The sequence below is a fragment of the Podarcis melisellensis genome (genome assembly GCF_964234715.1).
Source record: "Podarcis melisellensis genome assembly, chromosome: 1".
Classification (NCBI taxonomy): Eukaryota; Metazoa; Chordata; class Lepidosauria; order Squamata; family Lacertidae; genus Podarcis; species Podarcis melisellensis.
The window spans coordinates 102,461,501-102,481,614 of record NC_138528.1 but is presented as its reverse complement, the minus strand read 5'-3'; the positions used below and the strand labels follow the sequence as shown (position 1 = coordinate 102,481,614).

General features: G+C 43.5%; 1 protein-coding gene across 2 annotated transcripts in view; it reads left to right on the top strand.

Annotated features, from left to right (window-relative positions):
• Window positions 1-3,780: 3,780 nt before the first annotated feature.
• CACNB4 (calcium voltage-gated channel auxiliary subunit beta 4) overlaps window positions 3,781-20,114 on the top strand; it is a 124,749-nt gene continuing 108,415 nt past the window's right edge. For both annotated transcript variants that reach the window (XR_014172625.1, XM_081929172.1), the window contains exons 1-2: window positions 3,781-3,947; window positions 4,193-4,276. Coding sequence is in view for 1 of the 2 variants with exons in the window: in XM_081929172.1 (XP_081785298.1) it covers window positions 3,891-3,947; window positions 4,193-4,276 (141 nt within the window). In the remaining variant the exon portion in view is untranslated. The remainder of the gene's footprint in view (window positions 3,948-4,192; window positions 4,277-20,114) is intronic.

Sequence of the window (20,114 nt, the reverse complement as noted above, 5' to 3'; positions counted from 1 at the left end):
TGTAAAGCATATACTACAGGTACTGGAAGCTGCGGTCTTCCAGATGTTTCTGGACTTCAATCTCCATCAACCCCGGCCAGTATGGCCAATAGTCATGAATAATGAGAATTGGGAGTCCTAAAAACATCTGGAGGGGCATGGGTTCCCCACCCATAGTGAGTATGCCAAGAGGTACAACCACCATATTACAATGGCAAAATTTGTCTGTAGTCAAAAGGTAATATTTTTATGGGACATTGGACTGCTCAGAGTGCCAAGATACTCCACTCTATCCCCCCTCCCCAAGGCCATCAACATTCTGTGCTCACTGAGCACCCCTGGTCCATAAAACTGCTACCCCCCTCTCCACATATCCCTCACCTGCTAAAGATGTATTTGCACTTTAGCAGATCTTGGTTGACATCTTCCTCTCGTGTGTAAACGGCACCTTTGGGGCTATATCAGTAGCTCACTGAATGAGTTCACTATTAGTATATATAGTGGCAACTTGAAAAACGTACGGATTCAGGGCCACTCCTATTTCCACATCCTGGACCGCAAATAAGGAGACATTCAGTGTTTGATTTCTGAGGACAGATTTATATGCGATACTCTTATGTGAAGGATAATAACCATGTAAGTATTCCTACACAGTCTGTGTTGCATTTAAGAGGTAAGGCACCTGTGGGCTGGCTGCTATGTTAGAAGATGGGGATAATGTTTTTTGACCTAACTGTGTTCATAGTGGCTCCTTGTAGCCCTTTGTGTTCTGCTGTTGCTATGCAACCTGTTACCAGGATAAAAATTCAAGTTGTCCCATTTGTTGTGCATTTTATTCACCAACTGCCCATTTATCATCAGCAACAGCACCGCAAGATGGGTGTGTGTTTATAGGATGCTTTTAAAGCCCCAAAATATTATCAACTGCCACCTAAGCTTGAGCTTATTCATTAGAGGTGCTGAGCATAGAAAGACCAACTAGAATGCTTACCAATCAAAAGGTTTTAATGACCTGGCTTTGTTGCTTTACAACATTTATGTCATCTGGCCTACATTAATTAGAACCTCAAATCATGTGTTTTTCTGAGAAATGGAAAGGGATCAGGTTTTAAAAAATCTATAAGCTAGCAGGAAAGCCTAGCTTAGGAACACAGAAAATAATGCACATACCCAAATGTGATTACATAGGCATCTGGTTGGCTACTGTGAGAGCATAGGAAGCAGACTCAGAACATTGGTCCATGTAGCACATACTGTCTACATTTGATGACAGTAGTTCTCCCGGATTTCAAAGAGGGTGATTGCCCATTCCTACCATGAAATGCTTGAGGATTGAACTGGGACATTCTGCATGCAGGCCAGGTGCTAACCCCACCACTCAACCACAGCCAAAGTTTCCCTCAAGGTGCTCTTAGATGGACCTTTGGAGGCTCATTGCCTTATGCCCTTCTGAGGTGCATGGCTTAGAGGAGGTTACTAGTTCCCCCATAAAAAAACATGCAGTGTTGGAGAAATAACCCCCCTATTTCTCTCAAAAATCTGACGAGGTTTGAGCTCAAGGATATGAGCTGAAGGAGAAACCACTGCTAAGCGATCTCAAGTAAGACCCGTGGTTCCAAACTGCTGCGGGTGCGTTTTCACGAGCACAACTTCTATGTCAGCCTGATGAGACCAGACGCATCCCCAAAAGCCCCCTCCCCCGGGACACTTGAAAGGCTGACGGTGGGGGGAAACAAAAAAAATTAAATCCTTCCAAAGAAGTGAAGAAAATATGGTTATTGTAAAATTATATGTTATTTTGTTTGTTTTTTCTATTGTATTAAGAAAATCTTTAATAAATATCTTTAAAAAAAAAAATCCTTCCAGTAGCACCTTAGAGACCAAGTAAGTTAGTTACTGGTATGAGCTTTTGTGTGCATGCACACTTCTTCAGATAAACTGAAACAGAAGTCACCAGACCCTTATACAGTGGCACCTCGAGTTAAGAACTTAATTCGTTCCAGAGGTCCGTTCTTAACCTGAAACTGTTCTTAACCTGAAGCACCACTTTAGCTAATGGGGCCTCCTGCTGCCGCCGCGCCACCAGAGCACGATTTCTGCTCTCATACTAAGCAAAGTTCTTAACCCGAGGTACTATTTCTGGGTTAGCGGAGTCCGTAACCTGGAGCGTCTGTAACCTGAAGCATATGTAACCCGAGGTACCACTGTATAGTGAGAGGGTGGGGAAGGGTTTTACTCAGAAGGGTGGTGGGAATGGGTGATTGGCTGATAGGTGTGGTAAACCTGTTGACGACTGTTAACGGCTGCAGTTGGTCTTACAGGAAAAAGCAAGGGGTGAGATGGCTAAAAATCATGTATAATGAGATAAGAATCCAATGTCTCTATTCAGACCAGGTCTCTCCATGGTTTTAAATTTGGTAATAAGTGGGGGGAAAGTGTTGATGGGAAAGAAAGTGTGTGGTGTTACAGTAAGGTTTTTCAATGAATCCAGGGATACTTTTCAACTTCAATGGATTTTGTATGGGGACAGATTTGTAAATCTGGGGACTGTCCCCGGGAAATGGGAATGACTGGTAACCTTACGTTACAGGACCTAATACAGTGCTACCTTGGTTCTAAAACGCCTTGGTACTCAAACACCTTGGTTCCCAAACACTGAAAACCTGGAAGTAAGTGTTCTGGTTTTCGAATGTTTTTCAGAAGCTGGACATCGGATGCGGCTGTTGGCTATTGTTTCCAGGGTACCTGCACCAATCAGAAGCTGCGCCTTGGTTTTCAAACATTTCAGAAGTCAAACGGACTTCCGGAATACATTAAATTTGGCATTTTTGTATTTTCTATTTATTTAGTGTTTTTGTTTTTGAGGTTTTTTCAGTTAATTTGTTTTTGTGACTGTGTGGAACCTAGTTCAGCTACTGATCGATTGATTGTGTGATTGAGGAAATGAATAAAAGCCCCCCATCTAAACAACGACTGTCATCAGTGCAGTAAAAAATAATAATTTAAATTTTTATCATCTACAATACGGTCTTATTTTATAGTACAGTACAATGATTATTGCTTTCATTTTATGGATCAATTGCCTTGTTAGATAGTAAAATTCATGTTAAATTGCCATTTTAGGGGTTGTTTTTAAAAGCCTGGAACAGGTTTATCCATTTTGCGTGACTTTCTATGGGAAAGCATGCCTTGGTTTCAGAATGCTTTGGTTTCGGAATGGACGCCTGGAACGGATTAAGTTTGAGAACCAAGGTACCACTGCATATTTAACATACAGTGGTACCTCGGGTTACATATGCTTCAGGTTACAGACGCTTCAGGTTACAGACTCTGTTAACCCAGAAATAGTGCTTCATGTTAAGAACTTTGCTTCAGGATGAGAACAGAAATTGTGCAGCAGTGGCAGCAGGAGGCCCCATTAGCTAAAGTAGTGCTTCAGGCTAAGAACAGTTTCAGGTTAAGAACGGACCTCCGGAACCAATTAAGTACTTAACCCGAGGTACCACTGTAATGTGTGTGCTTGAGGAGCGACGTTCTACTCGGGGGTGGGGGAAAGATCCAGGGAGACCCGAATTTGGTGGTGGGTGAGCAGGTGGGTGCAGGGGCGCCGGGAGGATTCCCAACCCGTCTCTGGCTTTCGCGCTGCTCTGTTTGAGTGCTTTGCAAAGTGAGAGCGCGGCTGCGGGAGGGGAGGGGGAGCGGAGTGCAAAAGCAGCGCGGTCTCTTTAAGGATCCTGCCGCTCCGCCAAGCAGCGCCCCGCGCCGCCGCCGCCGCCTCCTCCTGCATCCCCACGCGCACGCAGCTGCCAGGCGCAGGCAGAGCGGCAGCCGGAACCATCCGGGGCGGCGTGTCTTGCAAGGCGCTTGGCGAGAGCCCCCCGCCGCCGCCGCCGCGCCCTCAGGCTCGCAGCATGTCCAAGCACCCATCGTCGTACGGCAAGAACGGGCTGGCGGACCCCATCTTCCAGGTGCGGCCGGCGGCGCGCTCTCCCGTGGCCTCGGGGGGTGGGGTGGGGATGGGGCTCGGGCGAGTCCTCGGTGCTGCTGGCGGCGTCGAGGGGGGCGTCGTCGGAAGAGACGCCTGTCGGGGATGAAAAGGAGGTGGGAGGCGGGGGAGAGCGAGCAGGGAGGCTGAGGCGCGCCAGAAGCCGGGGGTCGTGTGAATGTGGCGCGTGTCTCCTAAAAGGCTCTTCCCCTCCGCTCCGTTTCCCAGGGGAGCAGAGGCACGGCGACCCGCAGGAGCCGCTTGAAACGGTCCGACGGGAGCACAACTTCCACCAGCTTCATCCTCCGGCAGGTAAGGCGGGAAAGGAGGCGCCCGACGGTGCCAGCCCTTTGGGGGGAGCCGAGGGCGCCCAGTCTTTCAAATGCCATCTCTTTATACCTGTTCCTTTTGAGGCCACCCTCCTGGCACCCCTCTTCTCAAAGGGGCGAGTGAGGGCCCGGGCTTGCTTCTTTTTTCGTGCTGCAACGTTACTTTGAGGGGAAACAACCACCCAACCAGTTGTTTAATTTTCTTCTTTTCCTAAAGTGCACAGCGAAGAGAGTTTATTCAGCGAGAGGGAGGCACTCGCGCACATGCGCGTGGGTGAGGTACCATTGTGTTTCTTGGGCACAGGCTGCCTTTATCCCCCAGGTTCTTGAAAAGCCGTTTCTTAGACACAAGTCAGTTTTGGTTGGAGTGGCGTTTTTAATGGGTGTTCTGAAAAGAACAAGGAGCCTTTCTTTTTTATTTAAAGTACAGTGATATTGAGCTGTGGCAACCGCATAAAAACCTGGATGCAAGGAATTGCAACCAGGCGTCTCGTTTTATTGATTGTATTTATTTATTCCTGCACTTACATCCCACTTTTTCCTCCAAGGAGTTCTTCCCACTCTCCATTTTCTCCTCACAACAATCCTGTGAGGTAGGTTAGGCCGAGAGAGACAGTGACAGGCCCAAGGTCACCTAGCTGAGCTTCATAACAGTGGGGATTCGAACCCCTGGATTCACCACAGTGGGATTATAGTTTTGGGCCAAGTCAGTGGGACAAACAACCGATACGAATGGTAACTTGTGGGGTTCAGTGGCAGTTCGTGTGGCTGCGTCCCACTCTTCTGCTTTTCCACCTTATACAGATTGAATGTATTCATAGCAGACAATTTACATGTGAAGGGGTTTGCTAGGAGCCTAAATGACAAGATTGCATTCTGTGAGCTGTGTAAGAAAATACAGTACTTCTTTTTGTTCTTTGCACATGGGCCAGTTGGTGGTTTGGGCAAGTGAAGTTCCCCAGCCTGAGCCTTCTTCCTGTTTGGGTGTTGTGTTAGGCCTGTTCAGCAAAAAGTCTGTATGGATTGCAGAAGAAACTGAGAAGGTTTCAGCCCTTGGTATTGGGGATTCTGTGGCTCTTGCAACCTGTGCTGTGCCAAGAGGAAAGAATGAATGCCCCCAAGTGCAGCTGGCCTTTGCCTGGTCGCTGAGGAGCTCCAGTCAGTTCACATGCATCTGGAATTAATGGGCAATGCAAAGCACAGGTTGTGGTGTCCTAGAAGCTGACGTGCTGGGGGGCATATTTTTTCTTTATGAAATGGTGCTGCCTATTACTGGCTTAAATTTTGTGTGGGGGATGTCAGTCTTGAGTGGATTTATGGACAGGGCTATATATCCACAAGATCAAAACACTGTTCTGGTTTGGCTGGCTGAGTTTACCCTGTTCCTGGTGTGGAGGAGAGTAAGGAAGGATGAGTTTTTCTTCCTTGGACATATATTTTCTCGACTATGCAATAAATCTCCATTTGACCTCACCTTGACCTTTAATATTTCAGACTGGACACACCTGGATTCAAATGCAAGTTTGCCCACGCTTAGAGAAACAAAGGAAGTTAGATATTTGACCCTAAGGGCAGAAGACAGCTATCTGTAGGCGGGTTAGACAAAAGGAATCCACTTTTAAGTGCATTACAGACAGAAATAAGACACATGACCCAGGGGAGGTGAATTGGAAATGGGTCTGGGACCTTATATAGGAAAGTTGCACTATCCTTTCCCGTAAACTGGAAGCGGTGTGGGATTTAATCTCTTAAATCTTTCCAGTGTGTAGCATATTCCTTCTATGCTGCTAGACAGCAGTTTTCAGTTAATTCTAGTGGCTGTCTTGTTGGATTCCTCTCTTCCTTAGAGAGAGAGAATGGGTGAGCTGTCCTGAGCTGAACTAGGTCGTATCCCATCGGCTTGACTCCGTGATGTACTGATCGTTAAATTTAGACTCGAATGCAGGAAACTTCTCTTTTACTGTCTTGCGAGCTGTGAATGTCTCGGAGCACCTTTGTGTGTAGGCAAAATTAGTTGGTAGGTGCTTACATGCTATGCATGGATCAAAAGGATTGTGATTCATTCAGCATGCCATAGGGAGTTTTGCATCTCTTTCTCACGTGGCAGTTTCCCAATCTTAACCCTGACAAACCTCATTTGAAAGTGAGGGGTGTTTCAAATAAGTTCATGATCTATGATTGCAGGTTGGAAAGAAAAGTCAATATTCCACTGGCTGTGCCTTGAGTGTACCTAAAGAAGCCGCTCTTTGGATCCTAGCCACTGTCAAAAAGATGGTATTGGCTTTCCCAAATAGTGGAACATCTGTTATACCCACTTCTGCCAAGTGTTCGGCCTAAAGAAGGAACTTTAGGGCTTTACATGGTGTTTTATGTATATCGTGGAGGGATGTGTTGTTTGGAGATCTTTTCATAGGTGTAACATGCATACTTTTATATGTTTGCAATTATATGCTGGGCATGATCCAGCCAGTTAAGCACCTTTTAATTTCACTTAATTCATTCCCAGCTAACTGTGCATAGGTCTACACCCTAAATCCTATTGCTTTCATTTCCATTGCTTAAGTTTATCCTTAGAAAAATGCTCAATTTTGATTATATTATGGCTGTTATTATTATTATTACAGGTATGTTCTTCACATTTGTTTTTGATATCGCTATCTTAGTAATTATTTCTATATCTTCTTAAAAGAGCTGGGCTGTGTTCATGTTAGAAATCTTCTCTGAGCATTTTTTGTTGAAGCAGAGCATGATGGTAGTAAGAACTTGAAATCAGCACAGCATTCTTTGGGGTGGTTGTTTCCCCCATAAGAAACAGACTTAGGACAGGGATAGTACAGGTGAGAAGCACATTTTAGCCATATGCTCCTCCACCTGACTATGGCCATGCTACTTGCAATGGCAGAACGTTACACCAGCCCTGGATCTGGCACAAGGAATTTCAGTGAGAAGGGGATTTCAAAAACAAAATGGTCAACATTGCATCCAGGACTACCTTGACTTTATTGCCATAACAGAACGTGGCGAAACTCGGCACCAAGTCACAGCACACCACCAGCAATCTGGTCGCCCTCCTTGTGTGTCCTTGCCCCCCACCCCCCGCTGGTTGCTTGGCAAAAGAGCCTTTTCCTCCTTGCATGGTTGTTAAACCCTTGTCCCATGGAGGGGCTGTGGGTGGGTTTTTTCAGGCCCCTGAGGAATCTATGTGGGTGCTATGTTGGCTGGGCTCTCCTTCCTCTCCTTGTACGCACCACTGGGGGTTGATGGATGAATGGCAGTGTGTGTGATGATGCAGGGGTGTGTGCTGAGAGCGTGTCCCTGTTGTGTGAGCAGCATCAGTGACATAGTTTCTGAACAGTGAGGAGTGCATTCCTCAAGCTCCCTTCCTTTGAAAGTTACTTCAGGCACAGGGATCTGCCTTATATCTTCTGCCGTGAAGAATCCTTCAGGTTCTATTTACTCTTTTTCGTCCTTCAGCACACAATTGACTTGTTTGTCATCCAAAGGTCCAACAGCCTCCCTTGCTAGTCTCTTGCTACTAATGCCTTTAAATGTTGTTGTCGGTGGTCTTTTACGTTTTTAGCAAAAAATATTTTTGAGCATCCCATATCGTCTGCTTGTATTTCTTTTGTTGAAGTTTTCCATTTTCTAAAGGAAATCTTCCCTCTGATAGTTTATTTGACTCTGCTGGCTAACTGTGCAGGCATACCCCTGGCCCTTGTGGTACCTTTCTCAATTTGTTGTATACTTTTTAACTGAGCTTCTAATATTGTGGTTTTAAACACCTCCCAAGCATTTTGGAGAGGTCTGACCTTCTAGAGTTGGCCTTTCAACTTCCTTTTTACCAGTCCCCTCATTTTTTTGAAGTTTTCTCTTTTGAAGTCAAATGTGATTATATTGGATTTTCTTGGCAATTGCCCACTTACATACATATTGAAGCTGATAGTACAATATCAACTCTTGTGTTTTAGCCTATAGTGCTTTGGTCTTTCTGAATAGTTGTCATGTATCCCTTCACTCTTGATGCCTTATTCTAGTCCTCCCTTACCTGAACACTCATAATAATAATCCTTTTCCACCTTACCCCAGAGGGTGATTTGTTCTGAAGCGGACGCTGCTGCCAGTCCCCTAATGACACCAGTTTAAAACCTCATTTAAATAAAAAATATGATGATGTGTCAACAGTCTGATTACATTCTGCTTTGTACAGGCCTGGTTTATCCCAAAGCAAATCTAGCAAATGAGTTGTTTAATTTCTCTTGTGTTACCTTAATTTTATGCCTGTTTCAGTGCCCCCCCCTTTATTGCATGTTAGAATCTATGCTCTTTATTTGATGCCTATTTTAGGGATCTGATCTTTGAACAGTATTTTGGAACAAAATCCTAGGAACATGTCTCATTAAACTCATTGGGCCTTACATCTGAGTAGGCATGCATGGGCTTCTGCTTTTAGGCAGTGTTCGAAAATATGAAATATGAAAGCTAGGAGCTAGGTTATGGGTCCAATGACAAAATGTCTAGGGACACTTTTTTATTACAAGAATACAAAGCTGAATATGAATGAACTCCAGCTAAAACATTATGTTCATTTTTCACATTATTATTATTATTATTATTATTATTATTATTATGGAATAATATTTTCATCAGAGAAATGTTGGAGGGTATGCAAATGTAGGAATGGACTCATATGCCTTTTATGAATATTGAAACCCTTACTCACTGTGATTCAGACACAAATGGCACACCAAGTACTGTTGAGGTGCTCTTGCCTTTTTGGGGATACAGAGGTATGTAAATCAGTTTGCAGTCCAGGCAGTGCAAAGGTTTAGCAGCCCCTGGCAGTGTACATTGACTTAAGTGTTATGCCAGCTGTGAGCTAGGAGGCAACTGAGATATGAAAGCAAGGAGCTAAATGGCACCTTCAACCCAGGTTATGGGCACAGCAACGGAATGTCTAGGCACTTTTTTATAATAAGAATACAAAGCTGAAAATGAATAATCGGCAGCTAAAATATTATGTTAATTTTCACATGGTCTAGTCCTTCCCCTCCCAACCCTGCTAATATTCTTAAGAGTGTCTCTTTTCTAGTCTTCAGAGAGTAGCTAGAAGGGGGGGCAGTGAATGATTTCCTGGAAATGCATTTTGTTTGGATAGCAGGACCTGCGTGTCCTGAGTTCAGAATGTTAGTTGCATTAGTGAATCTTGTGAGACCAGTAGGCTGCAAGAGACGCACATACAGTTCTACTTAGCCTTTGTGATAGGCATTCCATTGCTTTATAGCTACTGTCATTCCACAAAACAGAATGACAGCGATGCCAAGCTGAACAATTCTCAGTTTTTATTGGTGGTTTGTGTGTGAGAGAGGGAGAGATGGACATCATTGTCAGATGAATTATAAAGAAAGGAAGGAAGAAGAACTGGCAACTTAATATAACCTTCTGTCAAAAGCACTGGGATGGCTGCATCAAAAATTAATAAAATGAATTTCATTTCAGCCCATAATAAGGGGGATGATGTGCCAGTCTGGCAGACCTTGCAGAAAGGCTCTTGGGCTCTTTGTGCATCAGTCAGAAGGATGTGCTCAGACAAAATGCATGCTCTTTTCAGGTAGCAGTGTGCAATTTCCTTGCCCTCCCCCCCAAGAGCTGTTTAACTACAGCTTGTATTAAATGCTCTCCTGTGTGAGCAGAGAGCAGTCATGTTGCATTTCAAGGAGCAGATTTCAAAGATGCTCTATAGAACTAATAATGTGTATTGTTTTCATGAGTGTACTCTTAGAGTGGCTTTCCTCAACCTGGTGCCCCCCAAGTGCTTTTGACTACAGCTCCCATCATCATGGGCTGGCTGGGGCTGATGGGAGCTCTCCAAAACACCTGGAGGGCACCAGGTTGGGGAAGGCGGTTCTGAGCCAGTCACCAACACTCTTGAATCGGAAGATCCTTTTCAGGAGCTTGGCTGTTTGATAAAAACTGATATCTAATTTGCTCACAGTATTGAGAGAGTGTTTGGAGGCCCAAATAAACTGTGTTGAGCAAGACTGTTTAGTTCGCATGTAGCAGTTTGTTCCCTGTTTTATTTTATTTTTTCCGGAAATTGCATACAAATAGCCATTATCTTGGGCTTGTGTAGAACTCAGTAAGAGTTCAAAATTCAATTGAAGTATTCAGTTTTGTACCTGGAAGGAATGATATCATTACCCACATAAATGAAATTCATCTAAATCCCTCAAATCTCCAGCCTCTGAAAATTGCTAGGATGGATACGCGAGCTTGGGCCCCTAAGTCCTTGCTGGATCAGGCTGCAAATGTACTGTCAAAAAAAAATTATTATGTGCATACCAGAGTTAGAAAGACGGGAAGACTTAAAGGAGACATGTTGGTTTTCAAGCACTTGGAAATATCTTTGTCTGTTGAAGGAGCATTAGAGACCTGAGTTGATGCCTCAAAGAATTGTGGGAGCTGCAGTCTGTTAAGTATGCTGAGAGTTGTTGGGAGACTCCTATTCCGTGTCCAGAGCTATAATTTGCAGAGTAGTTTTTCAGTCAATCCCTCTTCACAGGGAACTCTGTCAGGGGAAGAGAAGTGGGGAACCACTACTGGGAAAGCCATGTTGCTGAAGCAGAAGACCTTGTTCAGGGGTTCTGGTAATGGAACTCTGTTGAACTGTATTTGCCTGGGCATGGGTGTATCTATCAATTTTGAGTTTTCTGTTGGTAATTTCCCCAGTCCTTTTAGCTCCCTGTATTCCCACATCGGTTAGTGATAAATATATTTTTTTAAGTCCTTGTGAAAATTCACCAGCATTTTCGTGTGAGTTTCTCCTAATACAATACCTTTTGGTGTGTTACTTTCCACTAATACACACATTTCTTCGCACCTCTGTTTTTTGTACACTGTATTCAGCTGCAGAACTGCGTAGCAAAATCCAAGGATGTGCCAGTTTTGAAAACTCTGAATTAAATAAGCTGGGCTTTAAACGATAACCGAATCAGATTTCTCCCTCTGTGTAGCCCGATGGTCAGGGATGATGGGAGTTGTAGTCACATAACATCTGAAGGGCCCCATGTTAGCTCATCCCTAAGATAACTTTGACCGCAGTTGCCTAGATCTGATGATGCTGTTGGGAAGGAAGGAGAAGAGAGCATCTTGCAACTCCAGGCTTCTGTGATTCAGTGTTTGTTTGCTTGGCTAGGCCTCAACTGCCTGTCCCTGCCACATCTGAATTCTATTCCCTCTGACAAGATATGTGTCTCAAACGTTCTCTCTCTGCGTTTCACAGTTTGTTCAGCATCTCATGTTTTTGAATCCCTGGTGAGCTGCTTTTCCCTCTGAATTGCTGCAAACCTGATAATGCACGAGCGGCCCGGTGAGAGATACTGGCGAAGCCACGTAGACATCTGTTGTGAAGGGAGCACAGATAAACGCTCATAAATTTATCATCTTCATCTCGCTAGCCCAGGGGCTTGTAGCTCCGCTTCTAGTTTAAAATAATCTGTCTCTTTGTATATGTGTACATAATGTGCTGTAATGTGTTGCGGCTTTCTTTTTTTAGAGAATACTTCCTCTGCTTCCCGTTTATTTACTAAAAAAAACCTGCTGCTTTGGTTAAAGTGGTCTCTTGTAGCATATGTGCTGGGAATTTTTTGCTTTTATTTTTCTAAAAAATAGTGTTAACTGCTGTTCTACTTGAAGTAAAATTTAAGAGGGAAACGCTATTGACCATTTCCATTTTTAAAAACAACAACAACACAGTAACCACCACCCACTCCAGCACACAATCTACTAATAATCTCCGTATTGTAGAAAGGCATTTCTGTACTTCTAAAAAAAAATTAAAAAATTGAAATTTGTTCCCCATTCTTCAGCAATTTCTGCTCAGGGCTGCTAGTGAGTAGTCCATTAGAAGAATAAAGCAACATAAGACAACAGCAGGAAGACAATTATAATAGCATAGGTTTAAAACTCCTGAGAATGGCAAAAGTGTAGTAAATCAACCGTTTAAACAGTCTGGGAAAATTAAAAGATATTTTGCTCAGTGCTAAAAGGATCAAAGAGTAGGTGGCAGGTGATCCTTCCTGGGGAGAGTGTTTGAAAAGCACAGCACCCCAGCCAAAAAATCATGTTGTCAGAAGCCACATCCTTCACTTGTTTATCTGGGCTAGTTCGGCATTCACAAGACCCTAACCAGGGCAACACTGTTTAATTGCTTGGATTACCTGTTATACAGATATTCAGAGTAGACTCCTGCAGCACGCAGTGTGTAGTGCTGCTTTTAAAGACCAGAAGCATCAGATGGTGTAGAAGGCAACCTCCCAGTTGCTTGTTGGGGGCCAAGTGGCTGGAGCATTTAACACCTCTTCTGCACCAGCTACACTGATTGCCAGGACATTTTCAGGCTGAATTCAACATGCTCGTGATGACATTTGAAGCCCCCTAACTGCTTTGAACCAGGCTATTTGAAGCATCGCCTTCATCTGTATAAACCTGACCAAACCCTAAGATCAGACACAGAGGATGATGCGTGCAGGAGACAGGGCCTTTTCTGTGTGGGCCCCAACCATATGTTAAGCCCTTCCACCGGAAGTTTGTCTGGTTCCCTTTCCAGCTAGTTTTTAAATAGGCCCTTGAAAACCTTGATGGTTTCAGCCTGGTTTTAAACTGATGCTGGTTTTATCCTTTATAGTTATGATTTCAAATGGTTTATGTTCTTTTGATTTGGAATATTCTATTAATGATGATGCTTTAGCCAATCGAAAAGTATTATTATTACTATTACTATTTATTAAATTTGTATACTGCCCTTCATACAAAGATCACAGGGTGATTCACAACATAAAAATGTGATATGAGAACATATATATTATTACTTTATTTATTTATTTTGTTGACAACTGCCTTAGGAAGGTTTTTATCTATCATCTATCTATCTATCATCTATCTATCTATCTATCATCTCTCATCTATCTATCTATCTATCTATCTATCTATCATCTATCATCTATCTATCATCTATCTATCTATCATCTGTCAATCAATCAATCAATGTGTAAGACAAGGCAGCTTTGTTTCCTGAGAAGGCCCAGAATTTGCATCTTCCATCCATGCTGTCAAGTTGTGGGTGAACATATCAGACGACACAGCGATTCTTCAAACCACTCTTGTTTATTCACAGGCCAGAACAGAACTGAACTGAAGGGTTCTGCCAGCCTGCTTATATAGAGCTCCACTACACCGTAACAGTCACCACTTTCTGTTACTATCCAATCACTGAATGTCACTTTTAATCCCTTATTTGCATATGTGGACCTGAGTGAAAACTATCTACAGTATCCCCCTGCTGGCCCAAGGTGAGAACTTCAGTACATAACACCTACCAGCCTGGAGATGTCAGTTGCCAATCTGGCGCCCAGAAATCTCCAAGTAGTCGCAACTGGACCCGCAATAGTAGCAAAATGTGTCTGGTGCCTGGGGAATTTCAAACACTGAACTCCACACATTACAACTAGGCTCCAGGGTCAACAGAATCCCAGCTTTGGGGCAAATGTCAGAGTGGTGGGAAGATGCCATTGATGGGTAAGAACCTGCAGGTGCTTGGTGGGTTTAAGTACCCCTATTTCAACACAAATGCTGCCCCTTAATTTGCTGCCATGCACATTTAGGGAACAGATGTTTGCTGATGTAACAACAGTTTCTTCCCGAGGGAAGCAGACAGAAGGCTGTTTTGCTTCCTTCAAATGTTAAGGCTTGGCTACAAACCTCTTTTTCATATATAAATAGCAAATTGATCAGGTACGTAAGAAGCCATGTGTAAGAGGCAGTTTTAGTAAGCCCGTTACATGTTTGGCATCTTTGCACTTCCTGTAGCAGCATAGCTGTAGTCTGGATGCAACTTTGTGTGCTTCTAGATGAGTGTTTATTGTGGGATTGATGCTTTGCATCCATGCAACTTCTTTGCAGAATACACAAAGAATCAAAGCATCATAGAATTGTAGAGTTGGAAGGGACTATGACGGCTATCTAGCCCAACCTCCTGCAATGCAAGAATAATTCGTCCAATGTGATGCTCGGACCCGTGACTCTGAGATTAAGTGTCTCATGCTGGCCCAACTGAGCTATTGTTGGCTTCAGACGTACCAGCCATGCTCCCCAAATTATATTTGGGCTTTCCCTTCCCTGGGGGAAATATTACAAGTTTTTTTTATTTATTTAAAAAACCCCCACCTTGTTGACTGTGATCCATTTGCAATATCTTAATCAATTTGCAAATTAAGCCCACTGGTCTAGAAACACCCTTGCGTGTCTTACGTGGCGGAGAGCAATTGCTGCATTTCTGTGCATACAGCTTTAACCTCTGCTCAGCCTGCCAGCACTTACAGTTCCTCTTAAGCTAATGCTATTTTTGTGGCTCAAGACAATGGTTTGTACTTTGCCAGCAGCAGAGGCAAGCAGATTCAGCAACCAAAGCTAATCCCAGAACTGCGCTGACACAGTTGATGCTCCTGCACCAGTATCAGATTTGGCGCGATGGCTGTTCTGTGTTTTTGAAGTTTCCATTTCAGGGCAGCACAAATGCCTGCCAGAAGAGGCAAGGGAAACAAATCCGCATTTTCAGCTTTCTAGTAGAAGTTAGCATTCTAAAATATATACAACACAATGCATTTTGAAATGGGAGGAGCAAATCCAGTAATGTAGGCACAGACAAAACAGCTACAGTAAAAATAATAATGACACTTTAGCAAAGGAACTAACTTTTTTAGACTGACATGCTTTCTCATATTTTTGACATGAATAAGTTTATTCTTAGGAGATGTTGAGAAAGCAACTTTCCAAGACTTTAGTCCAGGGGTCAGCAAACTTTTTCAGCAGCTGGCCGGTCCACCGTCCCTCAGACCTTGTGGGGGGGCTGGACTATATTTTTTTTGGGGGGGGGGGAAATGGACGAATTCCTATGCCCCACAAATAACCCAGAGATGCATTTTAAATAAAAGCGCATATTCTACTCATGTAAAAACACCAGGCAGGACCCACAAATAACCCAGAGATGCATTTTAAATAAAAGGAAACATTCTACTCATGTAAAAACACGCTCATTCCTGAACAATCTGCGGGCTGGATTGAGAAGGCGATTGGACTGCATCCAGCCCACGGGCCTTAGGTTGCCTACCCCTGCTTTAGTTCAATCTTTTTGGGCACTGTGCTAAGGGAACAAAGCAGGTACTTGAGGTGGTGAGGAAATATACTTTTCTATGGATTAGTGGCACAGCTCCTGCTTCAGCCCACAGCATTCTTAACAATCACAGCTGGTTGATTCTCATTTTTATTTTTTTGGTGATTCGGGACCTGAATGCATTACAGAAGTTGCGTAGTTAAGAGGGGATGAGTCTGATGAAATTCGTGATGGTGTTTTCTCGATCTTAGTGCCTGTGATGATTTGCCAGTCCCTGGGTTGAGTGGGATGCTCACAGTCATAAATGTAATAGAATGACTCATTGCCCAGTGAGGACATAACATTTCTGGCTTGCTCAACTGCTGCAAGCCAGGAACAAGTGCCTGGAACTTGTACTTCCCCTTCCTCTTCCACAGATGCAGATCCTTCTTAGTTTAAACAGCTGTTCCTTGGGAGAAATCCTACTTGCCTAATGGAACAACCTCCCCTCTCCCTTACTCCTTACACTGGGAAGAAGCAAACCACGATTCCCTGTCTTAGTATTACGTCCAAACTAGGGGTCATTGCTTGTTTCACTCTAAGAACAAACAAAACCATATGAGACAAAAAAACAACAAAGCCCTGAGACCTCCAGCTATAGGGCAGTATATAAATTCAAGAAATAATAAAATAAAATAAAATATCCCTGGTTTGGATGTAACACTAAGCCAGGGATCATGGTTTGTTTCCTCAGTGGTAAGGAGAGAAATAGCCTAGGAAGGAGCATTCACAACAAGCCATTAACTATTGCTTATTGTGGTGTGTGAACTGGGTCAATACATAAGTGGTGGATTTAACAGGTGACTGTAGGTTTTAACATCTTTTAAATAAAGATGTTTAAAAATCCAATTTTTATTTCATGATTGATTTTTTTAAAAAAACCCACCTTCTCCTACCAAGATGAGCACTTAAAGCTCTAATATAGGCTACCCATAAGTATCTGAAGTGGATTCTCATCTTAGTGCTTGTTATAGCGTATGGTTTACATGTACAGGGTCCCAGATCTAATTCATGGAATTTCTTTCTTTCTTTTTTAAACACACTCTGGAGGATTTGTGTGGGCAGGCAGTTTTCTCTGACAGGTGATGCTCAATTAGTGTGTTAAAAGAGGGGGAGGGGGGAGCCCACAAGGGACAAAAGTCAATTATGAACATTCTAGCACAGAAGGGGTATGTAGGTCATCTGAATGCATCCATCTAACTTTGCAGATTCTGTACTCATATCTTACATACTGACATCAGGTGCAACCATGATGTATTAGTGGAATATCTGTGCCCTAAAAATACAGTTTATCACCAAAACAAATGGATTCTGTAAAATGATTGTTGTGGAACCGTTGTTTAATAAACACGAGACACCCAGCGTCTGCTTTATTGCTAGAGCTGCCGATTAACTAGTGAGATGTTCAGCAAACTAAGGAGCAATTTCTTCATAGGTTATATTGATATACCAGAGTCAAGGCCATTAAACCTTTGCTCTCATGTGCACACTGTTGCATAATTTAAGGAGAAGAAAGAACGAGGAGACTGGAATTAATGGCTTTTTTATGAAAGTGTCGAAAGAACAACTCTACCAGTTGAAACCAGTAAAAGAAACTGTAGGCACAGGGCAAACAGTTGATCGTGATGTTAGACATTCCTCTTCTCATGTGGTGGAAAGCAGGAAGGATGGAGGGAACGTGCAGCTGATAAAATCCTCAAACGTCTTGGGGATTAAATAGAGCTAGTGAGCCAACTGGGCACCAACTAGAGCTATTGGGCCTAGTTCAAACTGAGATTGTATCCAAGGTTGTGTCCAACATGTGTTCCAGGGAGAGATTGGCAATGGTAGGCAAGTTTGTCTTTTGAAAGCTCCTTTGCCACTTCTAATCTTCTCATATTGCAGAGCCCCTATGTTAATGTCCATGTAGTTAATAAAATTTGAAAGCCATGCTAGTCCCCCTACCCTGAAGCAATATATCCTGCTTCTAAAGCATCTCTATTGGATATCTATTCTCAGGGCTGGCTCAGTTGCTTGGCTGCCCTTCCTAAGGTTTCTCCGTTCTCATTTTTAGCCATGGGCATGTTTAGAATTGAGCATAGTTTGGCAGGTCAGCAGTACTGGCTCACAAACTGGCTTTACTCCCACTCCAGCAGAGGCATGGCTAAAGTATTCTTTAACAGCTCCTTGACTTCCTGTACACCCAGCATGTATGATTGACAACCAACATTTCAGCAGAGCTCTCCCCTTAGGTTGCACATCTTCATTTAGATTTAATGGCCAGTCGCAGAGACATAGATGTGTATTTTCCTACTCTATTATCTGGGCAGGTTGCATAGCTTAGGATCCAAAGGTGATGAGCTGGCACAAGGGAACTTGCTGCACCCTGGGGATGGAGTGGGCTAAGGTGGCAGCAGACCACAAGACAGTGCCCCTGCAGGAGCTACACCGCCTCCACTGCTGGTGGAGGAGTTGCTCTGGTTTCCAGTAAGATCTTGCAAGATCTAGTGCACTCTGAGATCTCATGAGATCTTGCTGGAAGCCAGGTAAAGGAAGCTTCAGCGGGTGACGCAGGGCGGGATGACACTTTCCCATTTTGCCTCAGGCATTGGGAAAGTGTCACCCCTGGGATAGGGATTCCTTAATTTTTGGCCACTCCTGGGATAGGGATTCCTTGATTTTTGGTAACTCTTGCTGCAGCCTCCTGTTCCTTGCTGGTCTAGAGTTTTCCATCCCACAACAATGAATTTTTTTGGTGTACCTGTGGTGATGGTGGTGAGCATTCATTGAATTCTATTCAAGGAACACAAAGTTCAATTCCCTGAACTTTGTTCTGTTCACAGAATGGAAGTTAGGATCCAAGCCATCGACTTCAGGAGGCAAATCAAACTCAGTGACCTTCGTATGGTGCTTAGTCTTTCAGTGAAAAGTATTTTTTCGCAAATTTATTGTGTGTAGGTGTTCCACAGGCACCATGAGGCAGCAGAGCTATGCCTGACATTATGCACCTTCCTAGCCCCCAGCTTCCACATGTTGACTGTGGAAGTCTGCACAGGTGAAACCTGTAGAGATAGACCTGTGCATAAACTGGAATGCAGATTGTACATGGAATGCTCCATGCGTATGAGTCTAGGTGTGTAGGCTTCACATCTGTAGACATACCCTCAACACATGCCCATCAGGGGTAGGGCCAAGGAGTCATGTGAACCTGCGGAGGTGGGGATCAGCAGCACATTCCTTCAGACCCTTTGTGCATGTAGAGTTTCCCCACACAATTAACGCATGAAGAGAGCTTTGGTGAATATGGAATTTGGGATGGATTAAGTCAGAATCAGCCCTGAGTGCTCACTGGAAGGACAGATCCTGAAGCTGAGGCTCCAATACTTTGGCCACCTCATGAGAAGAGAAGACTCCCTGGAAAAGACCCTGATGTTGGGAAAGATGGAGGGCACAAGGAGAAGGGGATGACAGAGGATGAGATGGTTGGACAGTGTTCTCGGAGCTACCAACATGAGTTTGACCAAACTGCGGGAGGCAGTGGAAGACAGGAGTGCCTGGCGTGCTCTGGTCCATGGGGTCACGAAGAGTCGGACACGACTAAACGACTAAACAACAACAACATCAGAATACAAGGAAATGAACTTGTGTTTCTGACACTACACGCTAGGTGTTGTGATATTAGGGTGCATAATCTAAATAGCCTAATTTGGAATAGCTATTCTTAATTTATGTGGAGAGTTTTTTATAGTAATGAACCAGAGAGTCAAAAGACTGGTGCAGAGGGTAGACGCTTTCTACGGTTTAAAGGCATGCTAATATGTGAAAAAGGGCACTAATCTGTTATGACATAGCATGAAGCCAAGCAATCCTGTTCTCAAGATCATTTAGTACTCTGAGCCATATTGCCACATTAGCAATCAGGATTATGAAAGAATATACGTACTTGGTTCATGAAAATGTCAAAGTTGAGTAGTAGGATATAAATAATAATAATTCAAGAGTGGTTGAAAGTACTGCTCCAACAGGTTTGGAATGGATGTGCTTTTGGTCCTGTGTTGTTTTTTTTATAAAAAAAAATACAAATTAAAGCATGCTTTCAGTGACAGAGAACGAATGAAGGATGGGATGTTTTTCCAAGACGCCCACTGTTTATGTTATAAGACTGCAGCAGCTATCCAAATAGTCAGTTAACTGGATCTAATAGTTAACGCTGCACCACTGCCTGAGGTCACACCTGTACTTTATCTGATGGTGGAATTGGCCTTGCAGTTGCTCAGAAACAATTCAGAAGGCCACAGTGGGGAGTGCTTTGCTTAGCTCCATGTCCATCTCTTCTTCCTGGTTGATAAATAGAGCAAGTAGCTGTGGTATCTCTTAGAACAGTGAATAGCATAAGCTACGGTCTTTCAGATGTTACGGACTACAACTCACATCATATTTGAAGTGAAACACAGCTCACAATAAATATCCGGATAGTCTTTTCCTGATTCTGCTCTAATGGAGCAACATTATTTGGATTTTCCTTTATTAAAAATATTTGTTTCCCTACTTTTGAAATGAATCTTGCTCTTTATCACCTGTACCCCTTCTGCCTTGCTTTGTTTTCACGTGTAAATGTTCCTTTTCCCATTGCGGG